The following is a 23,240-nucleotide window of genomic DNA, read 5'->3' as shown; positions in this document are numbered from 1 at the left end:
CCCTCGGGGCCCAGCTCTCTAAAGGCTCCAACTCTGCTGCGCCAGCCTTTTCTCCCCTCAATCGGGGGCTGCAAGTAGGCGAGAGGACAGCACCTTGGCTGCGGCTTAGGTTTTCCTTGGGGGCGGGCCTTACCGGTGGGGATGGGGCGGGGCGCCACGGACCCCGCCCCCTAGAGCCGGCCGCCGCCTGGCGCGGGAGCGGGGAGCCTTCCGGGCGCCGCGGGCCCCTCCTCCCAGGGGCAGGCCAGACGTTGGCAGTGACGCGACCAGTTCCTTTCCTAGGGGCGGGGCCTGGAGAAGGCGGGGCTTGGAGGGCGGTGAGGACAGTCGTCGCGGTCCCGCCTCCCGTGGGCGGGCAGGGTTTCCTCTCCCGGGAGCTGCCTCGGCCTCCGCGGCGGGGCGGACCCGGAGGGAGGGCCTTAGCGCTGAAGTCCCGCCTCCTGAAACGGACTGGCTGAGCCCCGGCGGCGAGCGGGGATTGCCGAGGTTGCCCCTGGACCTGACGGGGTCTGGCCCCTCCCAGCGGCCGGTCTGCGGAAGCTGGAGGTGCGCGCTGCGTGTGCGCCGCTGGGCTCCTCTCCCCGGCGCTGCGGCCCGCGCTCCGCCGCTGCTGCTGGGTCCGGCCCTCTGCTGGCGGCCGGCTTATCTCAGCTCCGGCCCGCTCCCAACCAGGCCTGTTCTCAGTCGCGGCCCGCGGCGTCGGCCCGGCCAGCCCTCTCCCGCCCCGGCCTGATGGCTCTGTGCAATGGAGACTCCAAGGTCAGTCTCTGGGGTCCCTGCTTCACCGCCTCCGGACGAAGGCCAGGTTCTGGGGCCCTTCCCCGCCCCCTCCCCCGAATCCGCACAGACTGGGGCCCGGGCAGCGGCGCGTGGGGGCACCGGCCGGGGCCTGCGGCGTGTCTGCTCCCCGAGGGCGGCAGGTGCTTTGTTGATTCTGTCCTCGTGCGGGGTTCTTGCGCCCGCTGAGCGTAGGACGATGGGGAAGGCGGCAGTTCCTGCAGCTCCGCCGCCGGCTGTGGCCTCTCCCGCGGGGCCGTGGGACGCCGAGCCCGCGCCGCGCATACGGCCCGAAGGTGGGGGCAGGGATGTGAGCGGGTGTGTGGGAGGGGGCTTCGTCAGGAGGCTGGGTTTCTGCCGAAGGCAGGGCATGATCCGGGCCTCGCGTGGGGAGATGGAGTTGGGCCATGCCGTTGCCCTCGGAGGGGCCCGCCTCGTCTGCCCACGCCAGCTTCGAGGTCGCCAGCCTCGCGGTCCCGCGCAGCCAGGCGGGCCCTCGGCGAGGCCGCGTGACTGCAGCGCCCCCCCACCCCCGTCCCCGGGTCAGGACCGGTAGCCCAGGGCTGTTCCATCTGTTTCCCTCCTCCATCTTCGGAAGGAAGGAGCGTTTCCAACCCCGCCCTCACCAGCTCTTTATTTCTTACGTTTGTTTGCGACTCCCGGCGGGGGGTGGGAGGCCATCTCCGGTGCGCTGATGACTGCTGCCACGTCGAAGAGTGGGGAAGTCGGGAGTCCCGGGATGCTCGGAAAGTTGCTAACCCGATGTGCCGAGCGGGAGAGCTTGTTTGGGCCTCTGCGGGGCTTCACCCACCTCCAGCTCACTTTTTCTTTAGACCTTTCGTCTCGCTGCTGAATTAAGCACCTTTGCTTTCATTTCCATAGTACAATTTAAGTTGGCCCGGAATTCTTTAAGACCCTCACTTAAGTTAGTTTCATCAGCGGGAAATGGCGCTGTTTTGGATTGCGATTTGTTTGAGCAAGATGTACCTCCTATACACTGCTTAGGGTCTGACTTTAAGAACTTCATTAAAGTTCTTTAAATTCTAAACGTCAGATGGTGTTGTAAGTCAGGTAGTCCCGTCTTATTTAGGCAGTATTCTGTTACAAAGGTGGTGCCTAAATGTCACATTTTAGTGGGTCCTCTTCATGAATGCTTGCATAGTATATAGTAAACATTCAGATAGTGTTTGTTGAATATGTGAATGACGATTGTAAGGTAGCTGATACTTACTCTTAAACCCAGGAAACTGATTCTCAAACTCGTTGGAATTCTTTGTCAGGATTAAATAGGTGAATTAAGATGCTGAAACCTTTAGTTTCTGACCACAGAATGTAAACCTAATGGTACTATTCTTTCTGTACACTAGTTAACAGAACATTTATCTCTTAATGATTGATTGCTATATTGATTGGTTTAGAGAGCGAATAAGAGAGAGAAACATCGGTTTGTTGCTCCCTTATTTGTGCATTCATTTTATGTTCTCTGACCTGGATGGACCCAGCAACTTTGACGTTTTGGGAAGATGCTCTAACCAACTGAGCTACCAGGTCATGACCTCTTCTCTTTATTTTGAATTTACAATGTAAACATTCAGCTTTGTCCTGGAAGAAGAAATAACTATTATTAGAAGGACTCAAACCTGATTTTGCCAAGTGTGTGGTGATTCAAGAAGAATATTTTCACAAAATGAAGTAGCAGAAGAAAGTTTAAGATAAGAGATCCACCTGGAAATTTTCCATAGCTTACCACTGAACCACCTTTTCCTCTGGAGTGAAATACAAATACTAGACCTAAGCTTAATTTTGTACATCTATTGTGCCTCAGACAGTTGTGTGAAAATCCTAGTTCATAAAGTGAGGAAAGAACTGATTTTGATTCCTATTCTGGTGCATTTCAGTTTTTATCAGAAGTTTCTAGAGTGAGTTTTGTTTTTATTTTAAACAATACAAATCTGGGCTGACCAGGCAATGGCACAGTGGATAGAGCATGGGACTGGGATGCAGAGGACCCAGGTTTGAGCTCTGAGGTCGCCAACTTGAGCATAGGGTCACTGGCTTGAGCGTCAGCTCGTAGGCATAACCCCATGATCGATGGCTTGAGCCCAAAGGTTGCTGTCTTGAATCCCAAGATCACTGGCTTGATCCCAAGGTCGCTGGCTTGAGTCCAGGTCACTCAGTCTCTTTAGTCCCCCCCTATCAAGGCACATATGAGAAAGCAATCAATGAACAACTAAGGTACCTCAAAGAATTGATGCTTCTCATCTCTCTCCCTTCCTGTCTGTGCCTATCTGTCCCCCTGTCTGTCTCTCTCTCAAAAAAAAAAAAAAAAAAAAAAAAAAAAAAAAGATTTGAGAGAGACTTAATCTGTAAAAGCATTTGGGCTGTTTTCATTAATTTTATCCATCTAGCATCATTTTAGAGCCAGAAAGACCTTTATGTGTTCCAGCTTCCTATACTGAAAAAACATAGCTTTAGTTAGAACCTAGTTTTTTCTTTTCTTCAGGGCTACTTTGGTTAACCATCCAAGGCAAATGTTTTTGTTTCCTTAGTTATGGAGCTGATACAGTGCCATTTAGTTAAAATCTTAATATAAACAAGAGCATGGGCAGATATTCTTTCACAATATTTTTGGGCTGTTGGTCAAGTTTCCCATGTTGTGGCCTTATCCAAGCTTCAGACTAGCTTGTTTGGAGGAGTGGCACTTGCCTCACCTTCACTGAAATATTAAGTGGGGTATATCATAGTCGGATTAAAGTTGTTTTATAAATACTTATTGATGTTAGAAATTTAAATTTGGCATTTTTAAGGGTAAGTTTTTGTATTGAATGGAATGAGGTTTCTAGCTGGTATGCACTGAGAGTTAACTCTTTTATAATCCTATAGTATATTTTTTCAAAGTCAAAGATAGTTCTGTTTGTTTTTGCTTCAGATTTTGTTCTATATTAAGATTTCATCTAGAATGGAAGAGTTATTACAGACAAATGGAATGTTTCTTATTATCTCTTCTTAGATTTGAGAGGTTTTGAAATTTCTGTAGGAACTTCTGATGATCTAGCTTTCAGTGTGGGCCAACTTGTTGCTTAAGGAAAATAATGGTCTTTTAAGAATTTTAAGAAAAATATAGACTTGTCCTATGATTGTTGAAAGTGTTTGGTACGATTTTTTAAGGCCATTTAATGAATTATATTACAAAGATCCTCTTTGATATAGTGAATAATTATTTGCTATCCACAGCAATTAAAAATTTGCTTCATTATGCTACTTAAACTATTTTCATAACTCATACTAACCTAAACTCATGTTTAGATGCTCAAAGTTAATTAAATCCTCAAGGTTAATACATAATTCTGAAGCACTTGGTGAATCAATGAAAAAGTAATTGTTTCATTGACTTTTAACCTTTGTGTAGTATATATAGTTCTGGATTGTGTTGAATATTCTTTTCTCTATGCTTATTGTGGAATAGAGATGTTTCTGTATTTGCTCAAGAATCACAGTGGTTCAAAAAATAGTTTTACTTTAATAATAATGTGATATTAGTTGTTTTGCTTTGTTGGTGGACCTTTGCCATGGCTTTGGGTTCATGGTTTTGAGGACCCAGAAGATGCTTTATATAATTATGTCTACATACTCCCTAATATTATAAGGTATACTTATTATAGTAATATGAACATATTCTCTTAATCTAAACTGGAGTATTTAATTTGTAAAAGAAGGTGCTAAAATAACTTAAATTTCTAATTGCTGCAAATTAAAGTTACCAAACAAAATAATTGTGGATTTACCCAATACAGTAAATAAATAAAAGCAAAACTCTCAAAGCATGAGTGCTCAGATTACTCTTTGTTCAGAAGCACATGGTGTCTCTTTTCTGCATATACTTTCCTAATACTTTATTCACGTTTCCCATTGACTCATATGATGGCAGGCAGCCTTACATGCTCAGGAATGGCTGTAACTCTAATGGCAGGTACACCAAATGACTGGCGGGGGTAGCAACTTCAAACATTTCTCCTGTTAGCATCCAGGATTGGATAGAGGTAGTACCCCTAGTTGCCAGTGTGCAAGTATTACTTGGTTTTATCAGGAAAGAGTGATAGGTTATCAGGGGTTGGCTTCAGATTGAACCAGAAGTTAAAGTGAGAACTCTTGTTTACTGTATCTGCATTCCAGAGTACTAGACAAAGGATGGCAGAAGGTAGAAATATAGAGTGAAACTATAACAAATCTATCTTACTTTGATGCTATTATTAATAATAATATGTTAAAAAGTAAAAAAAGCACATGAGATGTTCAGCTGGGTAAGATCTGGGAATAGCAGTTGTAAGTTAGGACAGCACTGGGAAAACTGTGCCCCATTGCCACTCCAACTACAGAGTACATGTCCTGATTTTGGGTCTGGATTTCTCTATTAACATGTATTTACAATTTGGCTAAAATTCAAGCCTAATGTGTATACACTAGTATAATTGTTTTTCTGAGTTAATGACTGTGCTAAGAGAGTTATCCTAAAATTCACATTACTTGTTTTTTAAAAGTTGAGAGCCAGCAGTGTTGAAACTAACTGAAAGGAAAAATAATTTGCTCTAAACTGCCATAAAATTTGCAGAGGATATTTCCAAACCTTTAAAGTTGCCTGGGTGTTTAAACTTTTAAAGCTGCCTGGGCGTTTAAAATTTTGTCAGTTACTCCCGTTTGCCATTTGTAGTGGGGAGAACAGAACCCTTCCTATCTCTTTGATTATAGCCATCATAGTGTGTATGAAGTAGTATCTGATTGTGGTTTATATTTGTGTTTCTCTAATTACTGATGTTGAACATCTTTTCTTTTTTTTTTTTTTTTAATATTTTATTTTTAACTTTATTCAGGTTTTTTTTTATAGAGAGACACAGAGAGAGAGAGAGAGAGAGAGAGAAAGAGAGAGAGAGAAGGGAGAGGAGCAGAAAGCATCAACTCTCATATGTGCCTTGGCCAGGCAAGCCCAGGGTTTTGAACCGGCAACCTCAGCGTTCCCAGGTCGACACTTTATCCACTGCGCCACCACAGGTCAGGCGATGTTGAACATCTTTTCATGTGCTGTTGGCCACTTGTATGTTTTCTTTTGAGAAATATCCTCAGATCTTTCTGCCCATTGTGAAGGTGGGTTATTTGTCTTTACTGAGTCTTAAAGTTCTTTATTCTAGTAACAAGTCTCTTACGTCAAGTAAGATTTGCAGATATATTCTGCCATTCTGTGGGTTTTTTCATTTTCTTAATGGTGATCTCTGATGCATAAATGCTTTAAATTTTGATGCAGTTCATCTGTTTTTTCTTTTGCCATTTGTGTTTTTGGCATTATATCTAAGAAACATTGTCTAATTCAAGATTATGAAGATTTGTGTAATTGCCTATATTTTCTTCTAAAAGTTTTATACTTTTAGCTCTTACATTTAGATCTTTAATCTGTTTTGAGCTATGTTTTGTATGTGTTATATAGTAAGGTACCACTATTATTCTTTTGTTTGTGGCTATCTAGTTGTCCCAGTACCAGTTTTTGGAAAAGACTATTATTTGTTTCTTTGTTGGAAATCAAATGGAAATCAATTCCTGGTCAGGGCACACAGGAGAAGCAACCATCTGCTTCTCCCTTCCCCATCCCTCTCCCCTCTCCCCTCTCCCCTCTCCCCTCTCCCCTCTCCCCTCTCCCCTCTCCCCTCTCCCCTCTCCCCTCTCCCTCCTCCTCCCACAGCCATGGCTCGAATGGTTTGAGCAGAGTTGGCCCTGGCCACTGAGAGTGGCTACATGGCCTTGCCTGAGGTGCTAAAAATAGCTCAGTTGCCAAGCAATGGAGCAGTAGCCCCAGACCAGCAGAGCATTGCCTGGTAGGGGCCTCCCCATTTCTCACTTAATAAAAAATATAATAAATAAATAAACTTTTTATCAGTGGAATTATACAATGATTCTGCCTTTGTCAAAGCATAATCTTTTTGAGGTTTAGCTATGTGTTATATCAGTAGTTCGTCCCTTGTTATTTTTGCATAGTGTATCTCATTATATGGATATATTAGATTTTATCCATTCACATACTGTTGATCATTTGGATTATTTCTAGTTTTTTGGACATAGGTGTTCTTTTCTTTTGGATGAATATCTAGGAGTAAAATTGCTGGGTCAAAGGATAGTTCCTGCAAGAGATAAACCTTAGTTTATTACAACAAACTTGAAAAATGTTTTTATTAGAATATTTTATAATTTATAGTAACCCTTAAGAATATTTTAAAAGCACCTGTTCAGCTGTATTTTAAGGGAACTAATATGTGGTTTGTGGTCAAACAGGTAATTTTAGATTGGCTTTGTAAATATAAAAACATGTACCAGTAGAAATGAAACACTTTATTTGATAGTAGCAATCTGAATTTTAAAATCAAAAGTGATGTGACAATAAAACTGATGAAAATAAATAGAATTGGAAGTGCTCTGGGTTAAACAAGGTAAGATTTTTTTATTGTTTTTAATGCAACCTTGTATTGGTGCAGTACTTTCATATAAAACTATTTTTAGGTATTTGATAAGAACACTTCTATCAATTGTCTATGAGGTTTAGTATCCTGTCTGGTGTGGTGTATCTTAGGCTCACCAGGCCTAGCTGTCTAGACTCTAGAGGTAATTACTGGTACCTCTAGTTTTTCTTCCCAGATGTCTTTCTTTATTAGTCACCTTTCAAAAAAAGGTAAGTATGCATTTATATTTTAATCTCCAAAACTAAAGAGTCACTGTAATCTCTCTCTTAAAGAGAAGATAACAGCTTAGCATGATTACAGCCATTTTGTACAATTTTATCGTACATTCTTATAATACAGTGTGTCCGTAAAGTCATGGTGCACTTTTGACTGGTCACAGGAAAGCAACAAAAGACGATAGAAATGTGAAATTTGCACCAAATAAAAGGAAAACCCTCCCAGTTTCTGTAGGATGAAGTGGCAGCATGTGCGAATGCGCAGATGATGACGTAACACCGTGTACACAGCGGAGCAGCCCACGGTCATGCCAGTCAAGATGTGGACGGTACAGAGGAAAGTTCAGTGTGTTCTGTGGCTCGCTAAATTCGAATCCGTGACCAAAGTACAACGTGAATATTGGCACATTTATAACGAAGCGCCTCCACAAAGGAATAACATTACTCGGTGGAATAAGCCGTTGAAGGAAGCCGGCAGTTTGGTGGAGAAATCCTGTTCTGGTAGGCCATCAGTCAGTGACGAGTCTGTAGAGGCTATATGGGATAGCTACGTAAGGAGCCCTAAAAAATCTGTGCGTGAGCTCACATTGAACTGCACTGAATAGGTATGAAACTGGGAGACTTTTCCTTTTATTTGGTGCATATTTCACATTTCTGTCGTCTTCTTTTGCTTTCCTGTGACCGGTCAAAATTGCACCATGACTTTACGGACACACTGTCTTTATGTTATCTATGGTCAAGGAAAGAAGAATTATAACATTTTATTAATTCAGAGCCTGCCTTGGATACAGTATTTAAAAATTTTCACTTTAGATGGTATAAGAAGCATTTTGAGAAAGACATGTGATACTAATTCCTTGCTCATGAGTTTATGGGTCAGTTCAGCATCACAGCATTCCATTACTCTTATCTTTCTCTTGGGACCAATAGGCTCGTGATGATGGAAGAAGCACAGGAGACAAATGAAAACATTCAGTGGCACGCTGTCACATCTGCCTTCATTACATTTGCCAAAGCAAATCTCATGGTGGAGCCAATATCAGGAGTGAAGAAATATATTCTATCTGTAATAGGACAAACTATAAAATCACATGACTAAAGACAGGAAATAGGAATTTAGGGCCAATCATGTAGTGGGTTACATATGGAAAATTAAAAACATGTAAAGGTAAAGCAAAGAGTACAATGTCTGAGTCATCAGCTCATCAGTTATAAACACGTGGTCTAGTTTTTTTTCATATATTTACTTAGTACCTCACAGTCCTCATCTCTATTTTTGTATGTTGAGATTGATCAGTTGATTCAGATATCGCCAACTTATCCATCCATTATCAAGGCACCAGCCTTTCATCTAGTGCCATGGTCAGCAAACTGCGGCTCGCGAGCCACATGCAGCTCTTTGGCCCCTTGAGTGCGGCTCTTCCACAAAATAGCACGAGTGGGCACTACCTCAGTAAGGAATGACCTACCTATATAGTTTAAGTTTAAAAAATTTGACTCTCAAAAGAAATTTCAATCGTTATAGTGTTGATATTTGTCTCTGCTGACTAATGAGTTTGCAGACCACTGATCTAGTGATTTTAATAGCATCTACTAGAGTGCTTCTCACAGGTCTGCAGTAAAAAACTATTTAAAAATTTTGTAATTGACAAATGCTATCTTTGTAAAATAAAATAAATTATTATTAGATAAGTGAAATTTAAAAAATCAAAGACAAAACATAAAAGTCCTAAATCTTTATTGTAGATTCAACAGAAATAAAATTACTTGTAATACAAGTTTATGAATGCTTAAATATACTCACAAAAATTAGGGGATATTTTATAGTTTCATATTCATTTTCAAATACGTATCCCCTAATTTTTATAAGCAGTAAAATGTATGCACCTTTTTTTACTATGAACTGGTAATGAACAGTTTGCAGAACCAGCATTGGTCCTTTTGTGGACCACTGCAGCTGAGGTCCGTTACTTTACTAGGGATTGCAAAATGGTGATATTCTAATTCTAGTCTTTCTGAAATTTGTTTATAAAGATTTTTTTCTTGTTAACTGCATGATTACTTGTGGTAGAGTTCCTACTAGAAAGACAGTTTATATATATATATATATATATATATATATATATATATATATATATATATAAAGAGACTTATTTAGACAAACTTTTTAGTATCACATATACCACTTATTCACAGATAAAGGATATCTATCTATGATATATATGAAATAAATTAGTTGTGATATTTCTAAACTTTTTTCATGGTTGATCTGATTCTTCAAAATTACTTTTTGACTTGAATTGTCCAGGTTCTATTTTTCTATACATCTTTTATGCCACCAAGAAATTTGATGATTCAGCATTTCTTGAGAGTGCCCAGTTACTTCTGGGATTTTATTCCCAGGCTATTGACAACACATTCTGCAAGTTGTGAAGCTAACACTTCCTTGATTTTTCTAGATGTCAGTGGAAGTGTTTCAGGTAATAACCAGAACTCAATCCTTATTCAGATGGTTTTTAAATGTTTTCCTGACTGAAATAAATGTCAAGGGGTTTCGTTTTTCTAGTCCTACCACTAGGAATGACAAGCCACTACATCCAGGGAGCTTACTTAAGTGTTCATAGAACACATAGAGGAATGACATAGGTGATTAGTTACATAAAGCTCCACCATGTCTGTTCTAAATAACTTTCAGCCAAATTCACCTGTTTCTTTCTGTGAACTTGGGGCTCATCTTTATTCTAAGGAACATTTCCTGAGAGATTCTGGAAATCTCTTTTCCTTAAGGGATTTTATGTCAAATTGTACATAATTGACCATGGCTATGACAGTTGTGTTGTTGGGACTACTGGAAAATTTAAGATAACAGTGTGATTTAAGAGATGTCCGTTGTTCAGATGGCATGTTTGAGATTGATTCATCACTGATCATGATGTTCATCTGTTTATGTTATGATTTGTGGACAGAAGAACTGGCATTAAACTTTGTACTTTATATAATCTTAGTTAGTATGTGAAATTTGAGCCATGTTTTGAGGGTCTAGTCTTAGGTAACTAAACCTTGGTATAAACCATAGGGACTTAAATTTGTATAAATCAGAATCATGCAAAGTGAGAACTCTGCCTATAATGTAAAAAACAAAAACAGGTTGAGCTTGGATTTGGTAAAAATTGTGAAGGTGATAATGGGACTGAATGACAGTGATCTTTCAAAAATATTTTTTTTTCAAAAAAGATTAAAAGGAAGTAATTTTAGATATATTCCTTAAAGGGTATTGTTTATGTGTGTGCATGTGCGCACACATGTGTGTACATTAATTAAGAATAAGGACAAAGGTCTGAAAGAAGAAAGTTTTAGCATTTCTTGCACTAATATATTCTGTAAACTGCTTCTTTCTGTGACCTGATTTTGTACACTGTTCAATATTGCTGTGATTAACACCTTCATATTTGTGATTTGAGTAATTCAGCCTGTGGTTGGCCCTTTTGCAAATCCTCCTGTGTAGTTAGTTGTGATTGTTGCTATTTTTCATTTCTGTAGCAGAAGGGTTAGGGTGTTGTGAGGTCTGCATTAGTTTTTTCACATGAATGGAAAGAGAGTGATAGAAAGGGTTGCACAAGTACCTAAAAGACTGACTTAAGCATGCACATTTTAAAAGCGTTTTCATATGTAAAATATTCAAAACATCTTGGAGAGGAGACTGAAATGAAACAATGTACCTATGGCCCATCTTGAATGATTTCCCTACAAAAGCAGTCATGTTTTATCCATGCCCACTTACACTTGGCATTATTTTGAAGCCCATTCCAAGTAAATATTTCAGCACACATACTTAACTTGACATGTTGCCAGGTCGCTTTCCAGAAAAGTGTCAGTGTGCTACACAGAGATAAGATTTAAAAAACTTTTAAAAATTTTAGTGTTATGGGTTAGATGCATTATATATTGTTTTCCTCAGGTAATGTAAAGGATCCTAATAGTGTGAATTTGGGCATGCTTATACTCTGGCAGCAAACTTTACAGTTTCTCATCACTATATTCATCGTACCAAATCTGTGAGTACTAGAGAGGATGGCCATGTAATTTATTGTCCAATTGGGATGCTTTTTTTTTTGTATTTTTCTGAAGTTGGAAACGGGAAGGCAGTCTGACAGACTCCCACATGTGCCTGACCAGGATCCACCCAGCATGCCCACCAGGGGGCAATGCTCTGCCCATCTGGGTCATTGCTCCATTGCGACCAGAGCCATTCTAGCGCCTGAGGCAGAGGCCATGGAGCCATCCCCAACGCCCGGGCCAACTTTGCTCCAATGGAGCCTTGGCTGTGGGAGAGGAAGAGAGAGACAGAGAGGAAGGAGAGGAGGAGGGGTGGAGAAGCAGATGGGCGCTTCTCCTGTGTGCCCTAGCCAGAAATTGAACCCAGGACTTCTGCACACCAGGCCGATGCTCTACCATTGAGTCAACCGGCCAGGGCCAAGGGATGCCTTTTTTTTTTTTTTTTAATTGTATTTATTTTTTTACAGAGACAGAGAGTGAGTCAAAGAGGGATAGACAGGGACAGACAGACAGGAACGGATAGAGATGAGAAGCATCAATCATTAGTTTTTCATTGTGTGTTACAACACATTAGTTCATTGATTGCTTTCTCATATGTGCCTTGACTGCGGGCCTTCAGCAGACTGAGTAACCCCTTGCTGGAGCCAGCGACCTTGGGTTCAAGTTGGTGGGCTTTTGCTCAAACCAGATGAGCTCAAGCTGGCGACCTCGAGGTCTTGAACCTGGGTTCTCTGCATCCCAGTACGGTGCTCTTATCTACTGTGCCACCGCCTGGTCAGGCTGCTTTTGAGGTTTGAAAGATACATTATTAATAATAATGCCAGTATAACAGACATAAATCAGGACTATATTTTGGCAAAGCTGGGTTGTATGCTTACTATATTATTAGATAATACATATAAGATGCATTATACATAAAGTGACTATATCATGTTGTCAATAAATGGTAGCTTTTATTAAAGTGTTTTTGTATTCTGGTATATGGATATGCATAAAAATTTTCACTTTAAAATTGAAGTGTTTTGAATTGGTAACTTAGTCCTAAGTTAACAGTTTTTGTTTTTGTGTTTTTTGAGTTCTTTTTAGAAGTAGCTATAATTTTCATAATTAAGACATTTGTATTAATATTTGCAGCTGGAGAATGCTGGAGGAGACATTAAGGATGGCTGTCCCCACTATGAAGGAGCTGTGGTCATTTTGGATGCTGGTGCTCAGTACGGGAAAGTCATAGACCGAAGAGTGAGGGAACTGTTCGTGCAGTCTGAAATCTTCCCCTTGGAAACACCAGCATTTGCTATAAGAGAACAAGGATTCTGGTAGACTTTTCACGTTTGTTTTTCTGAGGCGATTGAGCTTACGTTGTAGGATATTTCATTATTAATTAGCTTGGGCACTGCATCTGTGTGTGTGTGACACACATACACATATATATACACACACTGTGGTACCTTGAGATACGAGTTTAATTCGTTCTGTTAACCAAGCTTTGTAAGTCAGTCAACTCATATATCAAACAAATTTCTCCCATTTAAAATAACTGAAATAGATTTAATCCGTTCCAGCCCTGTGAAACATCCCCAAACTATCCTAAATTATGAAAAAAGACATGTTTTTAATTAAGAAACACACATGTATACTTTACCAATGCATAACAAAATGTATGAAATAAAAGAAAAAAGTGTTATTTAGTACTGTACTGTATTCTTACCTTGGAGACAGATGAGTGCGGCTAAGGAAGGTGAATGGTGGAGGAGGGAGGGAGGAAGTGATGCAGGCACTGTGCACATGAAAACTAAAACTGCTCTTTCTTAACACTAAATGTAAACTAAAACTGCATTTTCTTTGAACAAACCAAAACTGCACTTTCTTTACTTAAAATGAAACCATGAAAACCTAATTGTAAAAAATGCACTTTCTTAACTTTAAACTTAACCTAAGCATAACATTACGTATTTTTCATTTAATCATCACCTGTTTTTGCCTTTTTGTCTGCACTTTCACTTGCAGGATTTTTGAATAAAAATCTATCCAAAGAGGTTTGCTTTTGCCTGCCTTTTAAAATGTTATGGAAATGTGACAAACAGTGTCATTAAAAAGTGCTGAAGCACGACCAGCTGAAACTTTTTCTGGGTGTTTCTTTTCAGTGAAACCTGAAAGCTTCTCCCACATTGCCAGCATGTCTATAATTCCACTTGAAGAAATCACTTCCTCCGACTCTACCTCCTCCTCACTACTAATCTCTTGCAGAAGCTCCGTATGTTGCATCATCTATAGCTCCTTCAACTCCTCAGTTGAGAGTTCCTCCTCATGTTCCTTGATGAGCTCGTTTACGTCACCTTCATCTACCTCCAGACCCATTGATTTTCCGAGGGACACAATCTCCTCCAATGCTTCTACCTTGGTCTTAGTCTCTGGTTTGAATCCTTTGAAGTTCCTGTCTGCAACAACATCAGGCCGTAACTATTCCCATGCCGAGTTCAAGGTTCTTCTTGTAATCTCTTGCCATACCAAGTCAATAATGTTGTAAACATATCACGATGTTGTAGTGATCTTTCCAAAACTCTCGAAGGGTCATGTTTGTATTCTCAGTCACCTCAAAGCAGCGGTGGAACAAGTGCTTTGTGTAAAGCTTTTTAAAGTTGGAAGTGACCTGCTGATCCATAGTTTGCAAGATTGAAGTCATGTTGGGTGGGAGGTAGAGGACTCACGAATTTGAACTCATCGAGAATGTCATCTTCAAGACCAGGTGGGTGGGCTGGAGCATTTTCAAGGATTAGTAATGCTTTCAACGGGAGATTATTTTCTTGAAGATATTTCTTCACTGCAGGACCAAAGATGAGATTTACCCATTCAATAAAAACTGCCATGTAACCCATGCCGTAGCATTGGCGTGCCACATAACCTGCAGTTTTTCTTTAAGAATCTTGTGAGTCTTAAAGGCTCAAGGATTTTTGGAATGATACACTAGCAGTGGCTTTACTTTATAGTCACTGCTAGCATTTGCATACAATGCAAGGGTCAGACGACCCTTCATGGGTTTATGGCCTGGCTGCTGCTTCTCCTCTGTGGTGATGAAAGTCCTCCAGGGCATTTTTTTCCAAATCAATCCTGTTTTCACAGTTGAACACTTGGGGGATGTAGCCTTCCTCAGCTGCCTTAACATCAGCACTCTCAGCTTCACCATGCCTCAACACCCAGTGGATGCCAGATCTCTTCTTGAAATTTTCAAACCAGCCGTGACTTGCCTTAACCATATCTTCTGCTGCCTCTTTTGAGGTTGATGGTTCTTTGTTCTTCAAGTCGCAGTAAATAATATGTGCCTTTTCACATATTACAGTCTGTCACTGTATCTCCTGCCAGCTCTTTCTCTTTCACTTACACCAGCAGAAGTTTCTCCCATTTCTTCATGGATACTTGTCCCTAATTGGGACAGAATTGTAGTTCCTTTTGCTGGATTTGCACTTTTGATGGCATCCTTTTGTTTAAGGATGGTACAAATTGTAGATGTATTGCGGTTGTACAGCCTTGTCAGTTCAGTCACTCGTACACCATGCTCATGTTTTTCTATTATTTCTTGCTTTGCTTCTATTGACATCATTCTCTTCTTCTTCTCACCACTGTCCTTTACACTCACTTTCTTCGGCCCCATGATAGCACATAGTAAAAGTAAAAAATGCAAAAATGATGCAAGAACGAGTACAGCGCATGAGATTTGACTTGATTCTGCGGGTAACACGTGAGAAAGAATGGGATGCTGGTGTTGTGCTGCCGATACCGGACCCATGCGCCAACACGCCAACTAGCGGCAGCTTCCGGAATCATGACTCGTATCTTGGAATTTTGCTCAGATCTCGAACAAAAATATGGACAGAGTTGTAATTCGTATCTTAAGAAATTCGTATGTTGTTCTGCTCGGATCTCAAGGTACCACTGTATATGTTTTTTTAATGAATATAAGATATGGAATGGATTTATAAGAAATTTTCCATGGCTCTGATTCTTTAAGAAAAAGGAAAAATTTAAGTTTGAAGTGAAAAAAGATTACCTTAATTTTAATTCCTTAATTACAAGGACTTACATTTGAATATTTTATGTTTTGTAGGATTTCTGGGTCCAACTTAAATATGGCAGTTGTGGTCATTCATTCATTCATTCGTCCCAGAACATTTGATCAAAGGATTGTATACAGTGGCTAGAATACTTAAATGAGAATAATTCTATGCATAGAACTTTATTTTTTATACCAAGAAACTAATTTCTAAAATATGAAGATTTCTAAGCCTGATAAAAGGACTAATTCCATAGCTGGTACTCTTAGAATTAGTTCAAACAACAGCGAACTTCTGTATAGTTTCTTCCTTCTACAGCTCTTTATGACTTTTCTCGTGAAACTAATGTTCTTTGTTATCCACAAGTAAGCAACTGCAGCTTATATCCTTAATTAGCTTTTACATGTTAGTACTATATTTCTTCCAAAATATAGTGTATAATTTTTCTTAAAATGTCACCATTTTTCTCAGGGAAAAAAAATAACTTTTAAAGGTATAGGGGTGATAGGTGGTGATGGACAAGTACTTAACTTGAGGTGGTGAACACACAATGCAGTGTACAGAGATGTATTATAGAATTGGGCACCTGAAATCTGTATGATTATGTTAACGAGTGTCACCCCAATAAAAAAAATATATATCATAAAATAATAGCAGGATAGAAATAGATAATTCAGAATAAGTGATTAGTGCCTGACCAGGTGGTAGCGCAGTACATACAATGTCATACTGGGATGCAGAAGACCCAGGTCTGAAACCACAAGGCCACTGGATTGAGTGCATGGACTCATCCGGCTTGAATGTGGGATTATCAGCTTGAGCGTGGGATCATAGACATGACCCCGTCGTCGCTGGCTTGAGCAAAGGGTCACTCGCTCTGCTGTGACTCCTTTCTTAGATGTGCCCCCTTCAATCAAGGCACATGAGAAAGCAATCAGTGAAGATTAAAATGCCAAAACGAAGAACTGATGCTTCTCATCTGCATTCCTTCTGTCTATCGCTATGTGTCCCTCTCTTTGTGTCACAAAAAGAAAATAAGTGATTAGATTTTCTCAAGACTGACTTACTGAGATGAGAGTTTTCATAATTGGTTTAAGTACTGCTTGAGATTTTATCCTTCACTAAGACTATTGCCTTTTCAAATATGAAGACTCTTAGAGCCTTTAGTTGTTTATCAGATTAATGAGGGATTCTGAGCAGTCCCCATGATGGCTATTCTATATGAAACTAAATGTATTGAAATTACAGAAGTTTTGACTATTAAATAATGTCTTATAGAATTGTAGCTTCTGCATTTTTAGGGAGATAGAATACCTATCTACCCTTAGGGCTAACTCTGCTCCCCTGTAAAATTGTTATCTTAAAGATGTTATGAGCAGGTTGTCTTCATTTTCTTTTTGAAAAAGATAGGGTAACGATTTATAACGTAATTCATGTTACAAGTACAGAGGTCAAAGAATGGGGTTTTTGAGCTCACTTAAATTATTGTTATATAAATTTTTTAAATGCCTGGGGTGTAGGGGGGAGATGAAGAGAGTTAAGGGGGTCAAATTTATGGTGACAGAGACTAGACTTTGGGTGGTGAGCACACAGTGTAATGTGCAGATAATATACTATAAGATTATACACTTGAAATTTATACAATGTTACTAACCACTGTTACTCCAATAAACTTAATAAATAGAAGTATAAATTCTCTAACTTGCTGAGTAATTTTTATGAATTTGACTTATGTTAGTTTTATGTTTTTATATGGCAGCCAGCCATTAATTATAAAGTTAATTGTAATCTAGATTTGTTTATAAATAGATTTTAGTTAGATCTCAGAATGCATTTTCCCTTAGAAATATAGATAAATCAGGATTCTTGAAAACTCAAACTTGAGTCTGAGAATACCTTAAATTGAGTAAAGTGTGCCTATATTATATAAGTGGGCATGTGTGATGAACTAGACAGTACATGGAGTGTGACAGTGCAGGTCTCCATGGTTCTAGTTATTTGTAGCCATGTGAGAGTGAAGGCCTTGTTTTGTGTGTGTGTGTGTGTGTGCGCACAAGAGAAAGAGTGAGGGACAGATAGGGACAGACAGGCAAGGAGAGATATGAGAAACATCAGAAACATTCTTCATTATGGCACCTCAGGTGTTTATTGACTGCTCTCTCATATGTGCTTGACTGGGGGGCTACAGCAGAGTGAGTGACCTCTTGCTCGAGCCAGTGACCCCACACTCAAGGCGGCAACCTCGGGGTTTCAAACCTGGGTCCTCTGCAGTCCAATCTGATGCTCTATCCGCTGCGCCACTGCCTGTTCAGGCTCCCTTCTTTTTTTAAAAATAAAATCCAGAAAACAGAATTTTTATGTTAAAATTTATAATAGTATTAAAATGTTCTAAATTTTTTTGAGTGAATACTAAGGGCCAAATTTGATGTATCAGTGGTCTGGGGAGAAACATAGGCCTAAGTTTGTAGCTTCTGTTATACTAATAGTTTGTTTCTCAAGTTAACCCGTAGAAAGCTCTGTGAATTATAGCGTAGCCAAGTTATAATACTGACTTCGGTTCTGGGAGCAGGGCATATGTGGCAAAAGTGGTGTTAGCTCCCTTTCCTGGGTCTCCAGTAAAATGCTTGGAAGTGTTGGACAGGTTTTAAACAGGCTAAGTTAGGTAGTTCTTCACATTCTGCCATCCTTCATTGTAGAATATTAGGCTCTCAGTCATCCAGGGCCTTATAATAGCTTTAGTCATCCTTTTGTGACCTACTTTACTTCTTGTCTCCCAGAAGGACCTATATTTTTCCTTCATCTCCTTTTGGAATTCTCATTTACTTCCTCCATTGATGAGAAAAACAATCAAAACAAATTTATGCCATCTTCATAGATAGAAACATTGGTATTTATATATTTGGAAGGTTTGCTTATTAACAAGTGAATGTTGAATTGAATTTACCACACATTGCAATAGAGTAAATATAATTTAGCTGGCGGGATAGCTTGGTTGGTTAGAGCATTGTCCTGAAGCACAGAGGTTCCCAGTTTGGTCCCATGTCAGGGCACATACCGGAACAGATTGATGTTCCTATCTCTCACTCTCTTCCTTCTTCTCTTTAAAATTAATAAAATAAATATTAAAAAAAATAGCAGTTAGAGATTCTTCACTCTCTTCTTTAAATCCATAGTGCTATTATCATCTCTGGAGGACCTAATTCTGTGTATGCAGAAGATGCTCCCTGGTTTGATCCAGCAATATTCACCATTGGCAAGCCTGTTCTTGGAATTTGCTATGGCATGCAGGTACAGTACATCTGTGAATTTGCTTTAATAGTTGACTTAATTTTATTCTGTTTGAGACTCTATTAGTATTTTCTGTCCTTAGATTATTTAGGATATTTATTTGTATGACATAATTTGTGTATATGACAACTGTTTATGAATTGTTTATGCATGGCAGAACTGACCTGAGTGGGAATCTATTTTCAGAAAGGTAACTATATTGCTGCATACAACAAAATACTATCCATTAAAAATAAAAACAACTTAGACATTCCAATTTACAGAAAAGTAGCAGAAATAGTACACACAGTTCCTGTATACTTTTTTTTTGTGTGTGTGTGGCAGAGACAGAGAAAGTCAGAGAGAGGGACAGATAGGGACAGACAGACAAGAAGGGAGAGAGATGAGAAACATCAGTTCTTCATTGCGGTTCCTTAGTTGTTCATTGATTGCTTTCTCATATGTGCCTTGACCGCAGGCCTTCAGATCGAGTGATCCCTTGCTCGAGCCAGCGACCTTGGGTCCAAGCTGGTGAGCCTTGCTCAAACCAATTAGCCCTCGCTCAAGCTGGTGACCTTGGGGTCTTGAACCTGGGTCCTCCGCATCCCAGTCCGACGCTCTATCCACTGCGCCACTGCCTGGTCAGGCCCAGTTCCTGTATACTTTTGCACAGTTCCCCAAATGTTGACATTTTTAATAATTTCAGAGTAAATTGTAGACATGGTGTCCTTTACTTGGTGTCCTTTACTTGTATTTCCTAAGTATCAGGACTCTTTTCTACATAACCACAGTACAACTATAAAAATCAGAAGCTAACACTGATCCAGTGTTAGCATCTATTCCAGACCTCATTCACACTGCACTGTTTTTCTCATTAATGTCCCTCATAAGTCCTGGATCCAGTCCAGGACTCTTGTATTTAAGTTGTAATTACTTTTTAGACTCCTTTAGTTTGGACCCATTCCTTAGTCTTTCCTTCTTTCATGATCTAGTCCTAGACAGTGATTTTTTTAAGTTACTATACTTTTCAGACTATCCCTCAACTTTGGTTTGTTTGATGTTTCCTCATTGTTAATTTAGGCCATATATTTTTGGCAGGATTAACGCAAAGGTGATGTTATAGTCTTCCTAGAGCATATCGTTAGGAGGAGATAGACAATACTGATTTGTGCCATGACACGTGGTGTAGATTTTGATTATTTGGTTATGATGGTCTCTGGCAAGTGTCTCCACTATAATATTAGTAATTGTTTGTACCTTGGAGCTTACAAAAGCAGGACTAAATAGGAACTAATTGAGATCCCAAGATAAACCATTCTCCTAATGAGTTAAATGTTTAGAAATCTATTTTGGCTCTTTTAGAACCATTTTTTCTCTTTATTTTTAAGTAGTATAGGCTTACCAGACAAGTAGAATGTGATTATTTAATAACGTGATAGAAAAATAATATTTTTCCGGTAACATGCTAAATTCTAACTTATCAAGGAATGATTTATTCAGAAAGATTACTTACTAAGTTGGTGGAAATATAAATAAATACATTTAAGAAAAGTTATCCCTATGATTATAAGCAAAATGATTTCTTATTTGAGAAAAATTTTAACACTATAGTTTATTTAACCAGATTATCTGAAAATTGAATTAGCTGGGAAAGTATTCCCTGAATAATACAATGTTATTAACTGACATTAGAATATTTTGCCTTTTCTAGTGAAAGAAGCAATATACCTTTTTTTAACTCAAGTTTCTGCCATGATAAGAATAGCAAAATAAATATAGTTTCTGTGGATTCACTTGTTTATGAATTATTTTGACCACTTTTCAGCTTAGCACACACTAAACTGGAAAGGGAAAATAGGATCAGAATACAAATGGAATTAATCTAATTATGAGAACCTAATGGAGCAAAATGGAATTGGTGTTAATTAAAATACCAGCCTTTTAATTTCCTCATGATGTTCTGGTCCTCCTTAATTGATTATTGAGAGTTATCTGTTAATTTTTAGTTTCTTGTATATATGGCTTAATAAAGACATTGTGTTCTTTCTCCCAGTGACTGAGTTGTTTTAAGTCTTTGGGTTGAACATAATTTAAGTTTTAGTAAGTGGGCAAAACAGACATTTTTTTAAAAAGCTGGTTGAAAATATTGTGTTTTAATGTGAATATTGCACAGAGGGAAGCAAGCTGTTTAAAAGGTAGAAAGTGAACAGACCAATATATTTTCTTCTGACTCTAGAGTGAAGAAAAGAAGTATAAATAAATGTTCACATAAGAATGTGAATATTTTGTCTGACCAGGCAGTGGGACAGTGGATAGAGCATCGGACTGGAACACAGAAGACCCAGGTTCAAAACCCGAGGTCACCACTTTGAGCGCGAGCGTGGGCTCATCTGGTTTGATCAAGTCTCACCAGCTTGAGCCCAAGGTCACTGGCTTGAGCAAGGGATTACTTGGTCTGCTGTGGCACCCCCCCCCCCCCCCCCCAGTGAAGGCACATATGAGAAAGCAATCAATGAGAAGAAACTATGGCAGTGGTTCTCAAAGTTTGCACCAGGGTGCACGTGTGCGCCCTAGAAGATTTCTAGGTGTGCCCTATGGTATTTCAGAGAAATATGTGCCTTTTGGGGATCAAAAAACCAACAGGGTTTTTGGAGTTTAGATTTTTGGGGAACAGAGGTGTGGGGAATTGGCTGTAAGCTGACAGTCTGCCCAACCCCCCACCTCACTTGCCTGATGAGGTTGCAAAAGGCTGTTAAGCTGTGGTGCTGGATTGTTTCCACTATCCCCCATGTTCCCTGGAAAGACTGGAGGCAAGTTTCTTCTAGCCTTTGTTTGGTGTAAAGTTAAGATGATATGTATGGTGGGGGTTTTCTGTACTCAACACAATTAAGAGTAAAAAGAGAGGAATTCTTCAATGTGTTGATGAGGAAATGAGAGTTTGCCTTTCAAATATATACCCAAAGATTGAAGAAATCACTAGGACACATCAGGCTCATGTTTCTTATGAACACAAGAATGAAAAAACTTAACACATTTGGGCTGGGACCTGCCGAATTTACTAAATCTTACTAAGAATGTAAGATTTATAAAAAGATAATATATAAAAAGATAACTTTTATATATTTAAAAAGATACCTTTATATATATAAAAAGATAACTTTGTCGTTTTTTTATTTTTTAATTTCTCTTTTTTACGAATTCTAAAAAGCATAACTCAAAAAATGTAACATAAAAGTGTTTTTTAATGTCAGAATACATTTAATTTTGTCATATTTATTTCATTTACTTATCATAAAAGCACACTTGAATGAACTTTATATATTTTTTCTTTAATATTTGACTTAATTATTATAACATGTTTCTCAGAAATTTGTATATAGTGTGCCTACAATTATTTGTAGGATTTTAAATGTGCCCGACTTCAAAAGTTTGAGAACCACTGAACTAAGGTGTCGCAACAAAGAATTGATGCTGCTTATCTCTCTCCCTTCCAGTCTATCCCTGTCTGTCCCACTCTCTGTCACCAAAATAAAAAAGTTAATATTTTTCTATTTTTGATGCAAGAGTAGGATATTAAGTATCACTGGTCTGAAACACAGCTTTACCAGACTTTATATCTTGCTAATTGTTATGGCTATTCACTTTGATGTAGAGGAAATACTGATCATTAAAATTGTATAGCCTGACCTGGTGGTGGCACAGTGGATGGAGCCAGGTTCGAATCCCCGAAGTCGCCAGCTTGAGCGCGGGCTCATCTGGTTTGAGCAAAGCTCACCAGCTTGAGCCCAAGGTTGCTGGATTGAGCAAAGGGTCTTCAGTCTGCTGTAGCCCCCTGGTCGGGGCACGTATGAGAGATCAATAAGTGGACAGCTAGGGTGCCACAAAAAAGAATTGATGCTTCTCATCTCTGTCCCTGTCTGTTCCTCTCTTTCTCTCTCTGTCCCTGTCACAAAACAAAACAAAAATGTGTAAACAGTTTACAACAATAGATACTTATATAGGCAAACAAGCATTGCATAGTACAAGGCTTGTTTTTCTCTGTTAATGTTCTCTGAAAAGCCAAATGGTAATTATGAATTTGACTTGGATAACAACTTTTTAGATTTTTTCACGTAATATTTTAACAAATACACATATTTTAGAAGAGCCTGCATCACGATTGTATTGAACATTGAAATTGGCTGACTTATTTTTAAAGTATACTTTTGCCCTAGGATATAATTTAATGATTACTTGTAGTTGCAGTACTTTAGTTATTTGGTGATTGTTTCTCATATGTGCCTTGACCGGGTTGGCACGGGGTGGGGAGCAGGGGTCCTAGCTGAGTGAGCCACCTTGGGCTCAAGCCAGCAACCATGGGATCATGTTGAATGTCC

General features: G+C 39.4%; 1 protein-coding gene across 1 annotated transcript in view; it reads left to right on the top strand.

The window, feature by feature from the left end:
* Positions 1-399: 399 nt before the first annotated feature.
* The window catches only part of GMPS (guanine monophosphate synthase), a 47,609-nt gene continuing 24,768 nt past the window's right edge, over positions 400-23,240 (top strand). The window contains exons 1-3 of the mRNA XM_066369869.1: positions 400-759; positions 12,683-12,864; positions 18,771-18,885. Of these exons, the coding sequence (XP_066225966.1) occupies positions 733-759; positions 12,683-12,864; positions 18,771-18,885 (324 nt within the window). The 5' untranslated portion in view covers positions 400-732. The remainder of the gene's footprint in view (positions 760-12,682; positions 12,865-18,770; positions 18,886-23,240) is intronic.

Source organism: Saccopteryx leptura, chromosome 2 (genome assembly GCF_036850995.1).
Source record: "Saccopteryx leptura isolate mSacLep1 chromosome 2, mSacLep1_pri_phased_curated, whole genome shotgun sequence".
Classification (NCBI taxonomy): Eukaryota; Metazoa; Chordata; class Mammalia; order Chiroptera; family Emballonuridae; genus Saccopteryx; species Saccopteryx leptura.
This window is presented reverse-complemented; position numbering and strand designations above follow the sequence as displayed.